The 22,776-nt window shown below is 49.9% G+C and overlaps 1 protein-coding gene and 1 long non-coding RNA gene across 6 annotated transcripts in view; one reads left to right on the plus strand and one right to left on the minus strand.

Moving 5' to 3' along the window:
• LOC129382190 (uncharacterized) overlaps positions 1–10,375 on the plus strand; it is a 38,100-nt gene extending 27,725 nt beyond the window's left edge. Inside the window, exon 2 of the long non-coding RNA XR_008610273.1 lies at positions 10,245–10,375. This is a non-coding gene — a long non-coding RNA (uncharacterized lncRNA). The remainder of the gene's footprint in view (positions 1–10,244) is intronic.
• Positions 10,376–18,568: 8,193 nt separating this feature from the next.
• The window catches only part of LOC126521650 (NADPH azoreductase-like), a 148,892-nt gene continuing 144,684 nt past the window's right edge, over positions 18,569–22,776 (minus strand). For all 5 annotated transcript variants that reach the window (XM_055065765.1, XM_050170372.2, XM_055065767.2 and 2 more), the window contains exon 4: positions 18,569–19,015. In XM_055065765.1, coding sequence (XP_054921740.1) covers positions 18,783–19,015 — 233 coding nt within the window. In that variant the 3' untranslated portion in view covers positions 18,569–18,782. The remainder of the gene's footprint in view (positions 19,016–22,776) is intronic.

Below are 22,776 nucleotides of genomic sequence, written 5' to 3' on the forward strand. Positions count from 1 at the left end.
CATTGTGAGGCAGTTAACGAAAAGCAGCTCGGTCCTGTGACGCAGTTAGTTTCGCGTGTACTGAAGAATCTTACTGGGACCAGTTCACGAGGCTTTGTCTGACCCTGAACATAACTGTAATTAATTTTGATACCTTTTGGGATACTTTCGAGGCGCGCTCGCCGCGCCTGACATTGTGAGGCAGTTAACGAAAAGCAGCTCGGTCCTGTGACGCAGTTAGTTTCGCGTGTACTGAAGAATCTTACTGGGACCAGTTCACGAGGCTTTGTCTGACCCTGAACATAACTGTAATTAATTTTGATACCTTTTGGGATACTTTCGAGGCGCGCTCGCCGCGCCTGACATTGTGACGCAGTTAACGAAAAGCACCTCGGTCGTGTGACGCAGTTAGTTTCGCGTGTACTGAAGAATCTTACTGGGACGAGTTCACGAGGCTTTGTCTGACCCTGAACATAACTGTAATTAATTTTGATACCTTTTGGGATACTTTCGGGGCGCGCTCGCCGCGCCTGACGTTGTGACGCAGTTAACGAAACGCAGCTCGGTCGTGTGACGCAGTTAGTTTCGCGTGTACTGAAGAATCTTACTGGGACCAGTTCACGAGGCTTTGTCTGACCCTGAACATAACTGTAATTAATTTTGATACCTTTTGGGATACTTTCGAGGCGCGCTCGCCGCGCCTGACATTGTGAGGCAGTTAACGAAAAGCAGCTCGGTCCTGTGACGCAGTTAGTTTCGCGTGTACTGAAGAATCTTACTGGGACCAGTTCACGAGGCTTTGTCTGACCCTGAACATAACTGTAATTAATTTTGATACCTTTTGGGATACTTTCGAGGCGCGCTCGCCGCGCCTGACATTGTGAGGCAGTTAACGAAAAGCAGCTCGGTCCTGTGACGCAGTTAGTTTCGCGTGTACTGAAGAATCTTACTGGGACCAGTTCACGAGGCTTTGTCTGACCCTGAACATAACTGTAATTAATTTTGATACCTTTTGGGATACTTTCGAGGCGCGCTCGCCGCGCCTGACATTGTGAGGCAGTTAACGAAAAGCAGCTCGGTCGTGTGACGCAGTTAGTTTCGCGTGTACTGAAGAATCTTACTGGGACGAGTTCACGAGGCTTTGTCTGACCCTGAACATAACTGTAATTAATTTTGATACCTTTTGGGATACTTTCGGGGCGCGCTCGCCGCGCCTGACGTTGTGACGCAGTTAACGAAACGCAGCTCGGTCGTGTGACGCAGTTAGTTTCGCGTGTACTGAAGAATCTTACTGGGACCAGTTCACGAGGCTTTGTCTGACCCTGAACATAACTGTAATTAATTTTGATACCTTTTGGGATACTTTCGAGGCGCGCTCGCCGCGCCTGACATTGTGAGGCAGTTAACGAAAAGCAGCTCGGTCGTGTGACGCAGTTAGTTTCGCGTGTACTGAAGAATCTTACTGGGACCAGTTCACGAGGCTTTGTCTGACCCTGAACATAACTGTAATTAATTTTGATACCTTTTGGGATACTTTCGAGGCGCGCTCGCCGCGCCTGACGTTGTGACGCAGTTAACGAAAAGCACCTCGGTCGTGTGACGCAGTTAGTTTCGCGTGTACTGAAGAATCTTACTGGGACGAGTTCACGAGGCTTTGTCTGACCCTGAACATAACTGTAATTAATTTTGATACCTTTTGGGATACTTTCGAGGCGCGCTCGCCGCGCCTGACATTGTGACGCAGTTAACGAAAAGCACCTCGGTCGTGTGACGCAGTTAGTTTCGCGTGTACTGAAGAATCTTACTGGGACCAGTTCACGAGGCTTTGTCTGACCCTGAACATAACTGTAATTAATTTTGATACCTTTTGGGATACTTTCGAGGCGCGCTCGCCGCGCCTGACATTGTGAGGCAGTTAACGAAACGCAGCTCGGTCGTGTGACGCAGTTAGTTTCGCGTGTACTGAAGAATCTTACTGGGACCAGTTCACGAGGCTTTGTCTGACCCTGAACATCACTGTAGTTAATTTTGATACCTTTTGGGATACTTTCGGGGCGCGCTCGCCGCGCCTGACGTTGTGACGCAGTTAACGAAACGCAGCTCGGTCGTGTGACGCAGTTAGTTTCGCGTGTACTGAAGAATCTTACTGGGACCAGTTCACGAGGCTTTGTCTGACCCTGAACATAATTGTAATTAGTTTTGATACCTTTTGGGATACTTTCGAGGCGCGCTCGCCGCGCCTGACATTGTGACGCAGTTAACGAAAAGCACCTCGGTCGTGTGACGCAGTTAGTTTCGCGTGTACTGAAGAATCTTACTGGGACGAGTTCACGAGGCTTTGTCTGACCCTGAACATAACTGTAATTAATTTTGATACCTTTTGGGATACTTTCGGGGCGCGCTCGCCGCGCCTGACGTTGTGACGCAGTTAACGAAACGCAGCTCGGTCGTGTGACGCAGTTAGTTTCGCGTGTACTGAAGAATCTTACTGGGACCAGTTCACGAGGCTTTGTCTGACCCTGAACATAACTGTAATTATTTTGATACCTTTTGGGATACTTTCGAGGCGCGCTCGCCGCGCCTGACATTGTGAGGCAGTTAACGAAAAGCAGCTCGGTCCTGTGACGCAGTTAGTTTCGCGTGTACTGAAGAATCTTACTGGGACCAGTTCACGAGGCTTTGTCTGACCCTGAACATAACTGTAATTAATTTTGATACCTTTTGGGATACTTTCGAGGCGCGCTCGCCGCGCCTGACGTTGTGACGCAGTTAACGAAAAGCACCTCGGTCGTGTGACGCAGTTAGTTTCGCGTGTACTGAAGAATCTTACTGGGACCAGTTCACGAGGCTTTGTCTGACCCTGAACATAACTGTAATTAATTTTGATACCTTTTGGGATACTTTCGAGGCGCGCTCGCCGCGCCTGACGTTGTGACGCAGTTAACGAAAAGCACCTCGGTCGTGTGACGCAGTTAGTTTCGCGTGTACTGAAGAATCTTACTGGGACCAGTTCACGAGGCTTTGTCTGACCCTGAACATAACTGTAATTAATTTTGATACCTTTTGGGATATTTTCGAGGCGCGCTCGCCGCGCCTGACATTGTGAGGCAGTTAACGAAAAGCAGCTCGGTCCTGTGACGCAGTTAGTTTCGCGTGTACTGAAGAATCTTACTGGGACCAGTTCACGAGGCTTTGTCTGACCCTGAACATAACTGTAATTAATTTTGATACCTTTTGGGATACTTTCGAGGCGCGCTCGCCGCGCCTGACATTGTGAGGCAGTTAACGAAAAGCAGCTCGGTCCTGTGACGCAGTTAGTTTCGCGTGTACTGAAGAATCTTACTGGGACCAGTTCACGAGGCTTTGTCTGACCCTGAACATAACTGTAATTAATTTTGATACCTTTTGGGATACTTTCGAGGCGCGCTCGCCGCGCCTGACGTTGTGACGCAGTTAACGAAACGCAGCTCGGTCGTGTGACGCAGTTAGTTTCGCGTGTACTGAAGAATCTTACTGGGACCAGTTCACGAGGCTTTGTCTGACCCTGAACATAACTGTAATTAATTTTGATACCTTTTGGGATACTTTCGAGGCGCGCTCGCCGCGCCTGACGTTGTGACGCAGTTAACGAAAAGCACCTCGGTCGTGTGACGCAGTTAGTTTCGCGTGTACTGAAGAATCTTACTGGGACCAGTTCACGAGGCTTTGTCTGACCCTGAACATAACTGTAATTAATTTTGATACCTTTTGGGATACTTTCGAGGCGCGCTCGCCGCGCCTGACGTTGTGACGCAGTTAACGAAACGCAGCTCGGTCGTGTGACGCAGTTAGTTTCGCGTGTACTGAAGAATCTTACTGGGACCAGTTCACGAGGCTTTGTCTGACCCTGAACATAACTGTAATTAATTTTGATACCTTTTGGGATACTTTCGAGGCGCGCTCGCCGCGCCTGACATTGTGAGGCAGTTAACGAAAAGCAGCTCGGTCCTGTGACGCAGTTAGTTTCGCGTGTACTGAAGAATCTTACTGGGACCAGTTCACGAGGCTTTGTCTGACCCTGAACATAACTGTAATTAATTTTGATACCTTTTGGGATACTTTCGAGGCGCGCTCGCCGCGCCTGACGTTGTGACGCAGTTAACGAAACGCAGCTCGGTCGTGTGACGCAGTTAGTTTCGCGTGTACTGAAGAATCTTACTGGGACCAGTTCACGAGGCTTTGTCTGACCCTGAACATAACTGTAATTAATTTTGATACCTTTTGGGATACTTTCGAGGCGCGCTCGCCGCGCCTGACGTTGTGACGCAGTTAACGAAAAGCACCTCGGTCGTGTGACGCAGTTAGTTTCGCGTGTACTGAAGAATCTTACTGGGACCAGTTCACGAGGCTTTGTCTGACCCTGAACATAACTGTAATTAATTTTGATACCTTTTGGGATACTTTCGGGGCGCGCTCGCCGCGCCTGACGTTGTGACGCAGTTAACGAAACGCAGCTCGGTCGTGTGACGCAGTTAGTTTCGCGTGTACTGAAGAATCTTACTGGGACCAGTTCACGAGGCTTTGTCTGACCCTGAACATAACTGTAATTATTTTGATACCTTTTGGGATACTTTCGAGGCGCGCTCGCCGCGCCTGACGTTGTGACGCAGTTAACGAAAAGCACCTCGGTCGTGTGACGCAGTTAGTTTCGCGTGTACTGAAGAATCTTACTGGGACCAGTTCACGAGGCTTTGTCTGACCCTGAACATAACTGTAATTAATTTTGATACCTTTTGGGATACTTTCGAGGCGCGCTCGCCGCGCCTGACGTTGTGACGCAGTTAACGAAAAGCAGCTCGGTCCTGTGACGCAGTTAGTTTCGCGTGTACTGAAGAATCTTACTGGGACCAGTTCACGAGGCTTTGTCTGACCCTGAACATAACTGTAATTAATTTTGATACCTTTTGGGATACTTTCGAGGCGCGCTCGCCGCGCCTGACGTTGTGACGCAGTTAACGAAAAGCACCTCGGTCGTGTGACGCAGTTAGTTTCGCGTGTACTGAAGAATCTTACTGGGACCAGTTCACGAGGCTTTGTCTGACCCTGAACATAACTGTAATTAATTTTGATACCTTTTGGGATACTTTCGAGGCGCGCTCGCCGCGCCTGACGTTGTGACGCAGTTAACGAAAAGCAGCTCGGTCCTGTGACGCAGTTAGTTTCGCGTGTACTGAAGAATCTTACTGGGACCAGTTCACGAGGCTTTGTCTGACCCTGAACATAACTGTAATTAATTTTGATACCTTTTGGGATACTTTCGAGGCGCGCTCGCCGCGCCTGACATTGTGAGGCAGTTAACGAAAAGCAGCTCGGTCCTGTGACGCAGTTAGTTTCGCGTGTACTGAAGAATCTTACTGGGACCAGTTCACGAGGCTTTGTCTGACCCTGAACATAACTGTAATTAATTTTGATACCTTTTGGGATACTTTCGGGGCGCGCTCGCCGCGCCTGACGTTGTGACGCAGTTAACGAAACGCAGCTCGGTCGTGTGACGCAGTTAGTTTCGCGTGTACTGAAGAATCTTACTGGGACCAGTTCACGAGGCTTTGTCTGACCCTGAACATAACTGTAATTAATTTTGATACCTTTTGGGATACTTTCGAGGCGCGCTCGCCGCGCCTGACATTGTGAGGCAGTTAACGAAAAGCAGCTCGGTCCTGTGACGCAGTTAGTTTCGCGTGTACTGAAGAATCTTACTGGGACCAGTTCACGAGGCTTTGTCTGACCCTGAACATAACTGTAATTAATTTTGATACCTTTTGGGATACTTTCGAGGCGCGCTCGCCGCGCCTGACGTTGTGACGCAGTTAACGAAAAGCACCTCGGTCGTGTGACGCAGTTAGTTTCGCGTGTACTGAAGAATCTTACTGGGACCAGTTCACGAGGCTTTGTCTGACCCTGAACATAACTGTAATTAATTTTGATACCTTTTGGGATACTTTCGAGGCGCGCTCGCCGCGCCTGACATTGTGACGCAGTTAACGAAAAGCACCTCGGTCCTGTGACGCAGTTAGTTTCGCGTGTACTGTATCTTACAGCGACGAGTTTACGAGGCTTTGTCTGACCCTGAACATCACTGTAGTTAATTTTGATACCTTTTGGGATACTTTCGGGGCGCGCTCGCCGCGCCTGACGTTGTGACGCAGTTAACGAAACGCAGCTCGGTCGTGTGACGCAGTTAGTTTCGCGTGTACTGAAGAATCTTACTGGGACCAGTTCACGAGGCTTTGTCTGACCCTGAACATAACTGTAATTAATTTTGATACCTTTTGGGATACTTTCGAGGCGCGCTCGCCGCGCCTGACATTGTGACGCAGTTAACGAAAAGCACCTCGGTCGTGTGACGCAGTTAGTTTCGCGTGTACTGAAGAATCTTACTGGGACGAGTTCACGAGGCTTTGTCTGACCCTGAACATAACTGTAATTAATTTTGATACCTTTTGGGATACTTTCGAGGCGCGCTCGCCGCGCCTGACGTTGTGACGCAGTTAACGAAACGCAGCTCGGTCGTGTGACGCAGTTAGTTTCGCGTGTACTGAAGAATCTTACTGGGACGAGTTCACGAGGCTTTGTCTGACCCTGAACATAACTGTAATTAATTTTGATACCTTTTGGGATACTTTCGAGGCGCGCTCGCCGCGCCTGACATTGTGACGCAGTTAACGAAAAGCAGCTCGGTCCTGTGACGCAGTTAGTTTCGCGTGTACTGAAGAATCTTACTGGGACCAGTTCACGAGGCTTTGTCTGACCCTGAACATAACTGTAATTAATTTTGATACCTTTTGGGATACTTTCGAGGCGCGCTCGCCGCGCCTGACGTTGTGACGCAGTTAACGAAACGCAGCTCGGTCGTGTGACGCAGTTAGTTTCGCGTGTACTGAAGAATCTTACTGGGACCAGTTCACGAGGCTTTGTCTGACCCTGAACATAACTGTAATTAATTTTGATACCTTTTGGGATACTTTCGAGGCGCGCTCGCCGCGCCTGACGTTGTGACGCAGTTAACGAAACGCAGCTCGGTCGTGTGACGCAGTTAGTTTCGCGTGTACTGAAGAATCTTACTGGGACGAGTTCACGAGGCTTTGTCTGACCCTGAACATAACTGTAATTAATTTTGATACCTTTTGGGATACTTTCGAGGCGCGCTCGCCGCGCCTGACATTGTGACGCAGTTAACGAAAAGCAGCTCGGTCCTGTGACGCAGTTAGTTTCGCGTGTACTGAAGAATCTTACTGGGACGAGTTCACGAGGCTTTGTCTGACCCTGAACATAACTGTAATTAATTTTGATACCTTTTGGGATACTTTCGAGGCGCGCTCGCCGCGCCTGACGTTGTGACGCAGTTAACGAAAAAGCAGCTCGGTCCTGTGACGCAGTTAGTTTCGCGTGTACTGAAGAATCTTACTGGGACCAGTTCACGAGGCTTTGTCTGACCCTGAACATAACTGTAATTAATTTTGATACCTTTTGGGATACTTTCGAGGCGCGCTCGCCGCGCCTGACGTTGTGACGCAGTTAACAAAACGCAGCTCGGTCGTGTGACGCAGTTAGTTTCGCGTGTACTGAAGAATCTTACTGGGACCAGTTCACGAGGCTTTGTCTGACCCTGAACATAACTGTAATTAATTTTGATACCTTTTGGGATACTTTCGAGGCGCGCTCGCCGCGCCTGACGTTGTGACGCAGTTAACGAAACGCAGCTCGGTCGTGTGACGCAGTTAGTTTCGCGTGTACTGAAGAATCTTACTGGGACCAGTTCACGAGGCTTTGTCTGACCCTGAACATAACTGTAATTAATTTTGATACCATTTGGGATACTTTCGGGGCGCGCTCGCCGCGCCTGACGTTGTGACGCAGTTAACGAAACGCAGCTCGGTCGTGTGACGCAGTTAGTTTCGCGTGTACTGAAGAATCTTACTGGGACCAGTTCACGAGGCTTTGTCTGACCCTGAACATAACTGTAATTAATTTTGATACCTTTTGGGATACTTTCGAGGCGCGCTCGCCGCGCCTGACGTTGTGACGCAGTTAACGAAACGCGGCTCGGTCGTGTGACGCAGTTAGTTTCGCGTGTACTGAAGAATCTTACTGGGACGAGTTCACGAGGCTTTGTCTGACCCTGAACATGACTGTATTAATTTTGATACCTTTTGGGATACTTTCGAGGCGCGTTCGCCGCGCCTGGCGTTGTGACGCAGTTAACGAAAAGAAGCTCGGTTGTGTGACGCAGTTAGTTTCGCGTGTATTGAATCTTACTGGGACGAGTCCATGAGGCTTTGTCTGACCCTGAACATGACTGTATTAATTTTAATACCTTTTGGGATACTTTCCAGGCACGCTGGCCGCGCCTGGCGTTGTGACGCAGTTAACGAAAAGCAGCTCGGCCGTGTGACGCAGTTAGTTTCGTATGCACTGTATCTTACAGCGACGAGTTTACGAGGCTTTCTCTGACCCTGAACATAACTGTAATTAATTCTGATACCTTTTTTGATACTTTCGAGGCACGCTCGCCGCGCCTGGCGTTGTGACGCAGTTAACGAAAAGCAGCTCGGTTGTGTGACGCAGTTAGTTTCGCGTGTACTGAATCTTACTGGGACGAGTCCATGAGGCTTTGTCTGACCCTGAACATGACTGTATTAATTTTGATACCTTTTGGGATACTTTCGAGGCACGCTCGCCGCGCCTGGCGTTGTGACGCAGTTAACGAAAAGAAGCTCGGTTGTGTGACGCAGTTAGTTTCGCGTGTACTGAATCTTACTGGGACGAGTCCATGAGGCTTTCTCTGACCCTGAACATAACTGTAATTAATTCTGATACCTTTTTTGATACTTTCGAGGCACGCTCGCCGCGCCTGGCGTTGTGACGCAGTTAACGAAAAGCAGCTCTGTTGTGTGACGCAGTTAGTTTCGCGTGTACTGAATCTTACTGGGACGAGTCCATGAGGCTTTGTCTGACCCTGAACATGACTGTATTAATTTTGATACCTTTTGGGATACTTTCGAGGCACGCTCGCCGCGCCTGGCGTTGTGACGCAGTTAACGAAAAGAAGCTCGGTTGTGTGACGCAGTTAGTTTCGCGTGTACTGAATCTTACTGGGACGAGTCCATGAGGCTTTGTCTGACCCTGAACATAACTGTAATTAATTTTGATACCATTTGGGATACTTTCGGGGCGCGCTCGCCGCGCCTGACGTTGTGACGCAGTTAACGAAACGCAGCTCGGTCGTGTGACGCAGTTAGTTTCGCGTGTACTGAAGAATCTTACTGGGACCAGTTCACGAGGCTTTGTCTGACCCTGAACATAACTGTAATTAATTTTGATACCTTTTGGGATACTTTCGAGGCGCGCTCGCCGCGCCTGACGTTGTGACGCAGTTAACGAAAAGCAGCTCGGCCGTGTGACGCAGTTAGTTTCGTGTGTACTGTATCTTACAGCGACGAGTTTACGAGGCTTTGTCTGACCCTGAACATAGCTGTAATTAATTCTGATACCTTTTTTGATACATTCGGGGCGCGTTGGCCGTGCCTGGCGTTGTGACTCAGTTATAACCAAGAGCAGCTCGGCCATGGCGACAAAGTTAGCTTGGCGTGTAGTGAATCTTAGTGGGACATGTTTGTGACGCTTTTTATGGCGCTGCCGCAACATATACTTTGTTTCGGTACTCATGCTTGTCGGAAACGCGACGAAGGATTGCCAAGAGCGATAACACCGGAGTGTGTTGCACCGCCAGAACGCGTAAAAGATAACGCCGAGGAGTTTAAAAATGAGGAACTCTTAACTCGAAGATTCTGTCTTCTTAACCATTGAAAAACAAGCTTCGCTCCCACGCATTTGTCTTGAGGTCGAGTAGAAGGCATTCGAGCGTCTAGCATGGTCTGGCTGAGAGCCTGTGTTTTAGCTGCCTGTGTGTACGTAGCGTACCATCGCGTCGACTGAGGCCAAAGTAATTTGGACACGGTGCAGTCGCCCATGTATTTGTGCCCATAAAATGCAGGAAAGAATGCCCGGGAATGGGGGACTGCTTGGAAATCAGGTGTTTTCTTCTTATTTTATGGTATTGTTTGATATTAGTCGGGTATATTCTACGCCGTGTATGTAAAAGCGAATTGATTTTGTTCGTAATGCCGCCCATTCACCACTTTCTCCCCGTTTCGCCTATACAGGCAGTATTTCTATAAGGTGCTAATACCAAAATGACACGTATGCTTGTAATTTTCTTTTTTCAGCTCACGCCGTCCGGTGGAGCTTCGTAGGGGAGCGGCGGCTGCTTATCGAATGCCACAACGTTGGATGAATGCACAAAAATCCCCGAACGTGCATTTATGTAGAGGAAAATAAACATTTCTTAATTTGACAAGGCGTTTTGTGTCTACTTTATGAAATTGCACATGGCACAGATTCGATGGAGGCTTGTAAAGATAGTTCGCAACCATTTTTACTTCATAATAAAACGATTCCGCACCAATGTCGCGCGCGGTTGAGTAGTAGAAGCAAAAAACAAAAACAAATGCCGTGCTGATCAACGCAGTGTAACGCGTACCAGTTAGCGTTCAAAACGCGCGCGCCAGAATGTTCGGTGGCGCTGCAGTCAATTCGGCCGCGGGAGTGTGCGCGCTTCTTTCTGAAGGCTCAACCAGACGTACGCGTTGCAATGCGCCCGCACGCGCCGCACCACGCCTGGGCGCGTACGGCGTCAGGCGCGGAGGCTGTTTCGCGTGTCGGCGCGCGGCGGCGTGGAGACCTACAACCGCTAGGATTTCTGCGCCCGCGCCGGAAGCTGCCGCTCGCGTCAGTAGCATGACGCACCTCACATGACCACGGCGAGCCAACGTCACTTCCGGAACGACTCTTCGAGCGACGTTCAGGCAAGCCCGGGCAAGCTGCTTCAGCACCTTGTTGGCTGTGCGCGTTGAGATCGACGTTCTTCATGGCAGGTGCGGAAATCTTCAGCCGTGACGGCTGCATTAACAATGAAACTTTGATCGCCGAAGTGCAACGTCGCCAACCATTGGTACTGCTGGTACCGACGTCGCCTTCTCTTCAGCATTAGCAGCAACGTCATAATTTTCATGACGAGCAACACTTTCTTTTTTCTGGACAACGGTCTCATGATTCAACAGTTAGCACAAAGGTCGAAAGCTTGCAGCGCAGTTCGAGGTCTGACACACCGTACAACACGCGAGGCGCGTAGCACACGAGTGATGCTATGCCGATGCTGCTGCAGGTTTCGCCGGGCTCACAATACTCATATTAGGTCGCAGTTGAGCTGAATGACCCACAAGGAGTCGTAAAATATGTTTCTGAAATATAAAAACAAGCTTTAAGCTAAAATTATTGTCTTGCAATATGTAACACATTGCTAGACTGCCTTGAACATGGCAAGCTAGCAACACTGCGCTGCCGCGACGAGACGCGCGGCTACGCGCGGTAACTCGTGCATCGTTTGGGTGCGCGCCCTCTTCCTCCGTCGGGCGCGGCGCGACGTCGAGCCAGCGCGGCGTGTGCGGACGCATTGGAACGCGTACGTCTGGTTGAGCCTTGAGCGCAGCAGCGCCGTTTTTTGCCCCACGCGGCGCCCGTCGGAAGCTCGCGCTGTGCCGCGTAGCACGGCCACCGCTGCATTGCCGTCCATTAATCGCGCTCAGCGGTGTTCGCGGGTGCCCGTGGTGCAATGCACCCTCTCAAGGCAAGCGCAAGTAATGCAGTTCTTTAGTAGACAAGGAATGTTGACTGATGCAATGGTAAGCGGCAGATAAGACCCGCTCGGTTTCTATGATTAACCTTGCAGTCTGATTTATTTTTGCTATATTAGCAGTATCTTCAAGAACGGGGCGGCATCCACACATTTTGCAGTGAAATGCTGGAAAACCGTCATCTGATAGATTTTTCACTTCGTTTCTGGTTCTCTCACACATTAATGCCTGCTGGTCTGACCTATGTGGTATCTACCACAGGATAGTGGAATCCGATAAACTGCGCATGCGACTTATCCTTCTGTTCTGAACTGACCTGTTCTTGCTATGCTACGCTTCATGTCATTCAAAGGTGATAAACCAACAAGCCCTCATCGTCACGCTTGTTGCAGTTGAAAAGAAAAAGCAAGAGAAAAGGCAACGAGGTCAACCAGGTGAGCGTCTGGTTTGCTACCCTACACTGGGGGTAGGGAAAAGGGCAGCTGCAAACCCTTCACTGATATCACGAATCAAGAGCTTGTTTATATATATACATATATATATATATATATATATATATATATATATATATATATATATATATATATATATATATATATATATATACCTGTGCGCGTAGTCTGCGCTAGCGTGTGCGATCAGATACGATAAGCTCACTCGCAAGTCGCAAAATGATAGGAAACAGCTTTTGCGCGGAAAACGGTTCCCATAGTAATGCTTGGTATAAGACAGCAAATTGAAGAGCTTCTACTGGCAAAGTACTTGCGAGCACCTTGTCAGTGAGATACTGCAGTGATGTGACAGTGCTTTGAGGAGTTGGGCGCAAGGTAGACGCTGTCCCAGTTGGTTTTCGTTAATTACTTATTGAACTTTTGACCAACCTGTTTACATCAATTTGGTCGGGCCAACTTGTCCATTTAGCAAAACTGATAGTTGGGCGAGCTGGTACGAATTCATAGTGAAATATTTAGCGCGCACAATCGACAAGGACACAGTGAAGGGGGACACACGAGCGCTTACTCACAACTGCTTATTTTCGGAAAGATACAGAACATAAATACCCCAACCGTCACCTCTGAGCATGTGCAACAAGAGTCGTCAGATAAACAGAAACAGATTAAAACAGATTAAAAAGGTTCAACCTGTATTTAAGAATGGAAATTCATTGTCAGTGATTGCAACTGATGGTTGGCTTATGTGTCCTGTTCGATTGTGCGCGCTAAATATTTTACTATGAGTTGTACATTTACGCAAATGCGTTGTGCGCGAGCGGGCTAGAGCACCTGGGTAACATTGCTAGGGGTGCCACTTCTGCTGCGATTTCTTTCCCACGTGTTCTTTTCAATTATTACTTCTTTGAACACGATAGCGTTATGAAGCCCGTGTCGCAAAAAAGAAAGAAAAAGTCCGGCGTCAGACGTCGTTAGTGCAAAAAGATTTTCGAACCACCCATGCCGAGGCTTTCCATGAGACGCAAGAAATTTGCTGAAATAATTGAATTTCTCAAGTTAAAATACGCACAAAAATTGCAACCTACGGCTTACACACAACCTACAGACATTATAGCTCGGATTCTAATTTGACTATACGAGAAAGTATAGTTCTGTTACTCGAAAACTCGAAGAAACCCCTTCACGCACAGACCGGCCGCGGCGTCCGCCATTTGCAAGCGCCGTCGCGATGCGCGTCTTGGAGGCCACGGAGCGGTGCGCCCGGTTCTTGCGATACCTCCAGCTGACGCTCGCCTCCGTCGCATCGCGGCCCACGCAAGAGGCCGCGTTTCTACCGTAAAGCCGGCCTTCGTGCACAGCGTTTGCGGGCAGCGTTTCCCGGTCAACATTACGCTTACATGCGCTCCGGGATGAGTGAGAAGCATTCAGGGATTTTTGAATGCTATTGCGTTTCACTCTTAAAGGCGACGCTTAAGGGTCTTTCAAATTTTTTCTACATTTCCTGGCATTTCATACCAAATTATTTTTCGACATTTTTCTTGGCATATTTGGCATCCTTGTAGTCATATTTAATTTTTGTGGGGCCAAAGTTCCCTTCATGGTGTCACGTGTCAAGGACTCGGCATGAACACATTTCGCGGACACGGGATCAAATACCGTGCGGGTACAAGTTGATTTGTTGGTTGTTCCTTCGTAAAATGGAACAACCCTCTGTGGGGGACTGGCCGCGAATCGGGCGATAGGAGGCTTCAAGAAAGTAAAAATAATTGTGTGAAAAGTAAGTTGAAAGGAAATTATTAACTGGAAATTTCAAAATTAAAAGAGCTCTCGCAGTTATAAAGTGAGTAATAATTGGTAACTTGTTCCTTGTCCAGAAAACATGATGAAGACGACGATGATGATACCTGTGACAAATGCTGCGAAAGTTTTTTTTCTGGCTGTCGGCATTGTAGAATTCTGAGCGAACTTCCCGCCCCTCAGGACGCTTTGAATGCCTCTTTAAACCGCCGTAACGTGCTCATCGGACTAGATCAAGGTAAACTTGCTAGTTACCTGGTAACCGCACTGGAAATAAGGCCGCAACAGCTGAGAGAGACACGCCGAGTGGTTCGTTTGCGCTTTTTATGGCCCGCACCCTCTGAACACATCTGCATGCTCGTGCAGCTAGCAGTACTTTCGTGATGCCTAAATGCGCAACGGTGGCTTGACAGCGGTGACTGCAGCCGTTTCTTTGATGATGACAGTTATTATGAGTTTGGACACGCGATATGTGCCCGATCAGACAACTGGATCAGCCTACCGGTGTCAGCGCAGAGGTGACGGGAAATAACCCCTGTTCGTTGAGAGAGCCAGGCACAAATCGAATGGAGTGCCGCGTACTTTGAGCCGCCCTCGTCGGTGAGCGTGCCTCTCGATACTCGAAAGAACGCCTGGCCACACGGGGGCGCTGCGCGCAGCCGAGCGCGCCCCCGTGAGCGGCCATGTCGAAGAAGGGCGCTGGCCGCTCGGCGCCGGCGCTGCCGCGGGGCCGGGCCAGCCCCGGCCGCGGATCTCCCGGCCGCAGCTCGCCCGGCCGCGGAGGCCGCGGAGGGGCCGCTTCTCCTGGGAGGGGCCGCGGTAGTCCTCACGCGACGCCGCTGACCGAACTGTCGCCGCCCACAGAGAAGGACATCGAGCGCAAGAAGCTGCGAGACATTATGGACCGCAAGGTGCTCGTGTGGGATCGCATGATGGGCACCGATAAGGAGGAAGACCGCAGGCTCGGACTCGAGACATTCAAGAGGCTCAGCGAGGATGAGGTCGCGCTTGCCACCAAGAACATGTCCAAGGACAAGCTCAAAGAGTTCATCGACCTCAAGATACACTACTTCGACCAGCTTGCCAACGCGAGGAACCACGACAAGCGCGTCGAGGGCCTCAGGCGTTTCAGGAAGGTGGGAGATGACGAGTTCCACCTGGCTAAGATGCTTGGGCCCGGCGACAGCCTCGAGGACATGGTCAAGATGCGTGATGAGCTCGACAAAAAGGAGCAGGCCAAGAAGGCCGAGGAGAAGAAGAAGAAGGAGCTCCTCGACAAGGTCAGGAGGCAGCGCGAGGAGATGGAGCAGCGCCTGCCCAATGTGAGCGTCAGCATCACCGACCCGAACATGACGTCGCAGATGCTGGCCAAGCAGCAACTCATGCATCTCGCCGATATCGAGAAGGCCGCCACCGAAAACGTGGCGCAGGTTGCGTACGGGATGTCGCCGCACGACGTCATTGCGCAACAGCAGCACCTGCTAGCAGCCGCGGCTCAGGTGCCTGCCATGATGGCGTCTCCGCTGTCACCAATGATGTCACCCTTGCCACCGATGATGACACCGCCCGTATCACCCATGCCACCCATGATGCCGGCCGCCTTCTACGGGCCGTTTCCGCCAGATATCCCCGGTAGCCAAACTCCAAGAAGCGCATTAGGTGCTGTTGCAATGGACTTGGACAATAAAATGCGCCTGCTTTCTCAGCTGGAAACAACGCGAAGAGCACTTCAGAGCCAACCTGTGGGATCACGTTCGAGTATGGCAGACGAGATTAAAGCCAACTTGCGGAAGCTCAACCACCTCAAGATGAGGCTCATCGACGAGATCCTTGGAGAGGGGACTGCGCCTGCTGGAGGCTTTGGCGAAGTTCGCACCTTTGAACACATGCGGAAGCGTGACGGCGAGAAGTCGAAAAAGGACCGCAAGATCATTTTAGAGTTTGTGGGCCCTGGTGCTAAGATTTCCGACCTTGACGTTGGCAAGAAAGACGGCGACAAGAAACAAACAATTGTGCTTGAACAGGAATTCGCTGGTGCGTTACAGTCACCGTCTTTGACGAACACCACGACTTGCCCAGTCCACGCTTGTCCGGCGTACCAGCAGTGTCTGGCCTACGGCTGCATGGCGTCGGAACCCGCTGGCTCCATGTCGCAGACGGTGTGTGCTAACGCACAGTACACGTACTCTCATCCACATTTGAACTATCCTTGCGCTCCGCTGGACATTAAGCCTGAAGTTATCTGGGAAAGGACAGAAACGAAAACGTACGCCGACAAGTCGACCTTGATGGATCCACCGGAGGCGCTAAAATATATGGACGCTGCCGTTACGTCGGATGACCAGAGAGTCGTGAAGGAGGAGTACAAGCACTACACGTGCGAAGAACCCGTCTACGAGAACGCTCGCGGTGCTTCTCCGCCTCCCGGGTACCAGCTGCTGAAAACAAATTACGTGCCCGTAGTGCCCCTGGCTATGCTCGAACAAGGCCTAAACTACTTGGACACTCGTGTCAGGCCGCAGCATGAAATTGGAATTTCGGCTGTGCCCATGGAAGACGACGCCGAGTACGCGCCTGCACCCTCAGTGCAGCGGTCGTGCCCGCCCGTCATATCGAAGACCACGATCGTCGTCAACCGAGCAGCCGACGAGGCCGGCCCACCGGTTCCCGCCTCCTCTCCAGTCGTCCACGTGGCGGCCAGTCCAGTGCCAGCACCCGCGGCAGTGACGCCGGTCATCGCCTGTCTGTCCCGCTCGTCTTCCGGGTGCAGGGGCAAGAGAGCTCTGCACGACAGCATGGAACGCCTAGCGAAATCCATCGATGATATGTACAACACGCTTAGCTCGCCAACGCGAAGTAGGGCAAGACGGCGGTCCAGATCGCGTTCCAGGTCGCGGTCCATCGATGACGACGACGACGATTCTGCCGGCTACATGTCGAGGACAAGTCCACGACTGCGTCGCAGGCGTCGCTACTCGAGGCGCAGGAGGTCGAGGGGATTCCTGGACCAATGGCGAGACGACGATGACGACGACGACGACGACGACGACGACGAGGGAATGGACGAGACAACTTTCCGCACGAGAAGGCGTCGCAGCAGGGCTGACCAGGACGAGCTGCCATCGCTGTGGGGCTGGCTCTGCCGGAGCCTTTGCAATCTCACAGAGGGCTACGACGAACGGATGCGCGCCGAAGCCCGGGACATGCGCGTGCTGCAGATGGGAAACCGTATCCGTAACCTAATTCAGAACGTGATACGGGTATCTAGAGAAGTGATAGAAGCACGCAGGGCCATTCAGCAAAGCGGCCTCAAGGGTGAGGACTACACGAAGAACATATTTGCGGCCGAAAGTAAACTGTGGGAACTGATCGACCTGGAGGCGCAGCTGGCCAACGAGTTGGCGCTGTACCGACAGTCCGACATTGCGACCGACGACCAGTACTTCCAGGGCCTAGCTAACGCCGAGGATAAAATCCGGCGTCTGATCGGCGTCGAGACGCAGCTAGCACGCGAAATAGGCAACTGGCGCAAGTCATCTGGCAAGAAGCTCCCGTCGCCATCGAAGACGACTATCTACACGGCGCTGTCGCGGATACCATCAGTGCCGTCCGTGCTGGGCCGTTCTTCGGGCACGCGCTCCTACAGCTCGTTGTCGTCGTCGCCCAGCGCCACGACTTCGGGGCCCACTACCACGACGCCTTCGACGTCGGGATCGGCGTCACCGACTGCGACGCCCACGAGCGCGGCGTCTGGAGCCGCTGCTTCCACGTCGGGCAGCGCGTCCAGCTCCGCAGGTAGCGAGAAGGGAAGTTCAAAAAGGAAGAAGAAAAAGAAGAAAAAGAAAAAGAAATCCAAGGGCAGTTCCAAGAAGAAAAAGAGGAAGAAGCGCTCCAAGAAGTCCAGCAAGAAGAAAAGGAAACGCAAAAGCAAGTCTCGCTCCAGCAAGAGCAAAAAACGGAAAAAGAAGAAAAGGAAGAAGAAGAAGAAGAAGAAGAAGTGACGGTGGTGTCAGCCAAACCTCGATTGTCACGAAATACAACCTCGTGAATGTGACCGGCGTGTGAGGGCAACGCGGCGTGCGCAACCGTTATGCATCGCAAACGATGCGCGACCGCCGCCAAAGGAGGCTGCACTTGGCGGGGCGCTGTGGACGACGAGCGAGCGTACAGAAAATTGACAAAGCTTATTGTAGAGCAGGATACGCTGTATGGCAAGCATTGAACAAGCAAGCAACACGAATAGGAAACTTGCAAGCCTGTTCGCCAGGAATTGGGCGTGGCACCAGCGGAAGAAACGCGAAGTTTGCGTGTTTATACATAATGTGCAGCTGGCCAATGACTACAAATTTTATGGCGGTATGTGACATGAGAGATCGACAACACTGCAAGCAGTTAGTGAATGCAATATACGCGTACTTTTACGTTAGTGCTCGACTGTGTCTTCTTGTTAAATTGTGCCGTGTTGGCGGCACACGCTACCTTCGTACGTCATAGCAGCAATGTCCGCAGGTGAGATGAATAAATAAAAGCACCAAGGAAAGACAAGTCTTGTGTCTTGCGAGCCGCGCATGTGCCGGTGAAAATACGAAGCACCACACGTTGCAAAAATTTTGTTGAATATAGCCTTTGTAATCATTTTTATTATTCCCAATATTTTCCTCTCACGTACGAAGTGAAAAGTAGTTTTGCTCCTCGCTCTGAAGACGTCCACGTTCAGACGCATGTGTCAGCAAACACAGCGTGCAAAATGTTCGCGCTCTCTTGTGCGTGAATCCTACAGCGGGCTCCGTCGCTCGCTTGGAATATCGTGCCGAAGGGTCGATTACATAGGCGGGCCGCAGGCCTCCTTGTGATTCCTGAGTGCTGCCCCGTACCACTCGAGCTCGCCGAAGAGCTTGGCCAAGCGCTCGGAGAAGCCGTCGTCCGAGGCACTGCCATCTTCGGCGACCAGCGTCTGGACTTTGGCGTTGAGGCTGATGAACGGCACCGTTATCATGCCCAGCTCGCCCAGGAAGCTGCGAAGCTGCATGGCAGCAGCCAGGCCTGCTCCGACACCTGCGCAGACAGACACGGGTTAGGTCTTGCACTTGACCAAGTGCGAAGTACACTTTTTGGCTGAATTAGATTTCATTCTAGACTTGGAGCTAACCGGTCCTAAGGCGTGGCCCAGCTGACAGGCACGGCAGAACAACGTGCGCCGTGAGCAGATGCGTCCCGCCACTGAGTTCTCGTGGCGTTGATGCTGGTGCGATCGGCGCACCTGATGAGAGAAACGACAGTTTTGTCTCCAAACAGGATATGAAGCGCTGGAACTGTCGGGCGCGTAAAAAAAAGTCGCAGTCTAGGGCGAAACTGCAATGGCCGTTTCTATGCGGTCTTCTTGAGAAAGCCCTACCGATACCGGTGGATGGTCCAATTACGGCCTTGTGGGAGAAAGAGCGACATGTTTTCTACCGCGATGGCTGTTCATGGGCTCTCGCTCCTAGTCGTCTCGATGCCACTCGATGCCCATCGCTGGAATACCGGAGGGTTTTGGAAGAACTTAATAATAAAGAAAAAAAAATAGACGCAGCGCACTGCAGGCACATATGTGGCACCAGTCTTTGCGAGAGTGCATATAACGTTTGTGCTCACGTGTGTGTATGTGAGCCCTCCCTTATGAAAATGGATTTAGAGTTCCTTTAGAACTCGTAATGAGTTCCTATGGAGTCTAACGGGACTCTATAGAAACTCGCGCGCTATAGAGCCGTCTGCACAGAATCTCTGTACGAAGTCTAAAGCAACCTGCCTATAGAAGAATGTCACTTCACAGACAATATATTTGTGTTAGAGGTTGTATAGACGTCATATGTACTGAACTTTATAAATTAATTTTTATAATACATCTTAAGAACTTCTAACGTGACCTGTTCGTAGAATGGCTCCCCATTCGCCCTCTATAAGCGTTCTATAGAGGGTGTATAGGAATCATATCAACTAAATTCTATAGAAGAATGTTTGTAGAACGTTTTTAGCACTTCTAATGCGGCCTGTCTGTAGACTGCTCTCTAATCCCACCCAAAAATGTGCCATCATATGACATATGTACTGAATTTTATAGAGGAACGTTTATAGGGCATATAAAGAAGCTAAAGCACGGCCTGTCTAAGAACGACTCTACATTTGTACTCTATAAACGTTTAATAGAAGGTGTTCAATGCTGTTGAATAATATCTCAAAGTGTCTAACTCGGAAAGGCACCCATTGAAAATGTTGTACATGGAACAAATGATATGAAAAAGTGATATACATTACTTCAGACCGAATTGGACAATTGCGTGCGTCGTTAACGTGGTGCGAGGCCCACAGCACTGAGAGCGTACTGAGATATTCACACATCACGCACTGCAACACGTATAGATATTTTGCTTTTTAGTTCGACGTAGAGAGTTGTATCGCTAAGTTCTTGTAAAATTACCACTCACGCCACTTTCCAAAGAATAAAAATCCTAGCTGATTATTTCAACCCCTTTTCAGATGTTTTTACTATCAAGCAAGAGCATCTTTAAAAAGACACTCATTGAAGAAGGCGAACAAGATAATCGAAATTAGACAAACCAAAGTAACGTCATGGAAGCGCGCATTGTGGTTTCTATCGCATATCAGGCACATACCCGGGGGGGGGGGGGGGGCGCCCTCCCCTAACTAAGCGACATTAAACGGCACTTTTCATGCAAAATTGGCAACTGGAAACAAGAGTCGCAAGGAGTAGAGAAATTAAGCGATCTACTAAGGTGGGAACCGAGGCAATAGCCAAACAGGAAGGAAAAACGAAAATTAACAAATTTAACCGTTGTTCGTGAAACTATTTATGGATCAACATATCTTTATTTAAATAGGAAGTAGAGAAATTGCCGCCAGAAGTGGAGAAGGATTCCGTGTGTTTTGAATGACGCTTCTGCCGTTATCAGTCTAACCGCCTGACGTAGCCACTTTTCTGTTATGCTTATGTGGGTGTTTTTCTAACCTTCCGCGGTGGGCGCAGTACGTCTAGAACGGCAGAGTCCTGCGCTCTAGCTACGTGGTTGTACGGAACATGGCGGCCACGCATCGTTACGCAGCTTCCCAAATAACAATACGAGTCGGTTTTGGCACTTGGTAGAGCAGTAAGCGAGGGATCCAAAAGAACTGTGATTGTTCTGCAAATGTACAGTTCTGTGTATTTCTTCCAGATCTAATTACAAAAAAAGATGCCACTAGAAATCTTCATGTAACACCTTTGCTTGTTTACTTGTTCTTGGCAGTGTTCTTCCTGCGCGAGTCCATTTGATGTGGTTCCTTGTTTGTCAAGCAAAGGAGAGGCCTATCTCCTTTGGTCTATCTCCACAGGTATACGCCTGTGAGATACACCTTACTTCATTTCTCCTTTGCGGGTTCCCGCGTTTTTAAGGAGAAATGGCTTTATTCACATTCACACTAGTAAGGGCACCCCTCCCCCCTCATTTGCACAGAAAAGTTACCTTGAGTTGCCTCCCCCCCCCCCCCCCCGAAAAAAAACATCCTGGGTACGTGCCTGTCGCACATGTAGGTAAATCACAAAGATGACCAAGAAACGCCAAACAAAACTGCGCGTAAGCAGCCGCGTCTACTTGCTGGAATGTAATGACTGCAGCACTTGGGGTCGAAACACATCGAACGCCGCCACACATTTATGGCACACACCACTTAAATGTGACAAATGCTCGCTGCAGAGACGTGCACTTTTTTTTTTTTCGAGGAGTCTTCGTGGGTCGCACAATGCACACAGAAGGCACGGACGACATGAGCGCGATCCGCGCACGATAAACACGCCCCCACGAAAGCAAGATACGGACCACATAAGCGTAACCTGCGCCACACGAGCAAAATTAAAAACCATCGTATATTTGTTGCTATGCGATGGACACAGTTACAAAACGCAAGGAATCATCACACACTGCACATGTGTACCTCCAAGATTGTGTCGACAGTTTCTGGGCTGCGTTCAAACGACAGCAGGAAGTTACTTCAAAGGGAAACGAAGTGACGGCGCAGCGTAGCGCAGTTAACGGCTGCTCAAAACGTTATTTAGGGCTTTAAGGCCAGTGACCGAAGTTGTAATCGTTCAATCACGCCGCAGCGACAGCTTTTTTTTCAAGGTAACTTGTTCAGATGTTGAAGGTCATGCTTTTGCTGGCTGCATGCGGCATAAGCGATTCAACAGCAAGAATACGTCGTGTACTTTATTTCTGCGTTAAATTACAGCGTACAATATAAGCATGTGAATGCTTCTTTTTGTCTCGCAACATGTGTACGTAGCTGGGCACAAAATGGCACAAAACCTGCTGTAGTGCTTATTATTGCAGGCATCACGGAGGCCACAACGACCGCACAAGTATACAGACGGCGCTGGCGGCGCCGGTAGAAAAAATATATGGTTCAAATGCTGCTGCAAGCAAAATTAAAAGGAGGAAGTCAAGTTGGTTGTCAGAAGTACGTGAGCAAAAGAAGGCCGCACCTAGAATATTTCGGAACCACATAAAATTATTAGGCAGGAAGTCAACAACAATACAACAACATATCCTAGGCGAAGATGGAAACAGACTCGAAGAGAATTACATCCGAAAAGTAACAGCCGAATCTTTCCAAGGCAATGACGAGGTTGTATTTTAAGAAAAAAAAGAGCATGAAAGAGACCCAAGTGGAAAAGGAGCTGGTGCTGACAAATTTAAACTGGAGGAAAGCGGAAGAGAAAATTCCTAAGCGCACAGCCACAGGACTAGACGAGGTTCCCGTTAAGTTTATTAATGAACTAGGAC

Source organism: Dermacentor andersoni, chromosome 6 (assembly GCF_023375885.2).
Source record: "Dermacentor andersoni chromosome 6, qqDerAnde1_hic_scaffold, whole genome shotgun sequence".
In the NCBI taxonomy this organism is placed as follows: Eukaryota; Metazoa; Arthropoda; class Arachnida; order Ixodida; family Ixodidae; genus Dermacentor; species Dermacentor andersoni.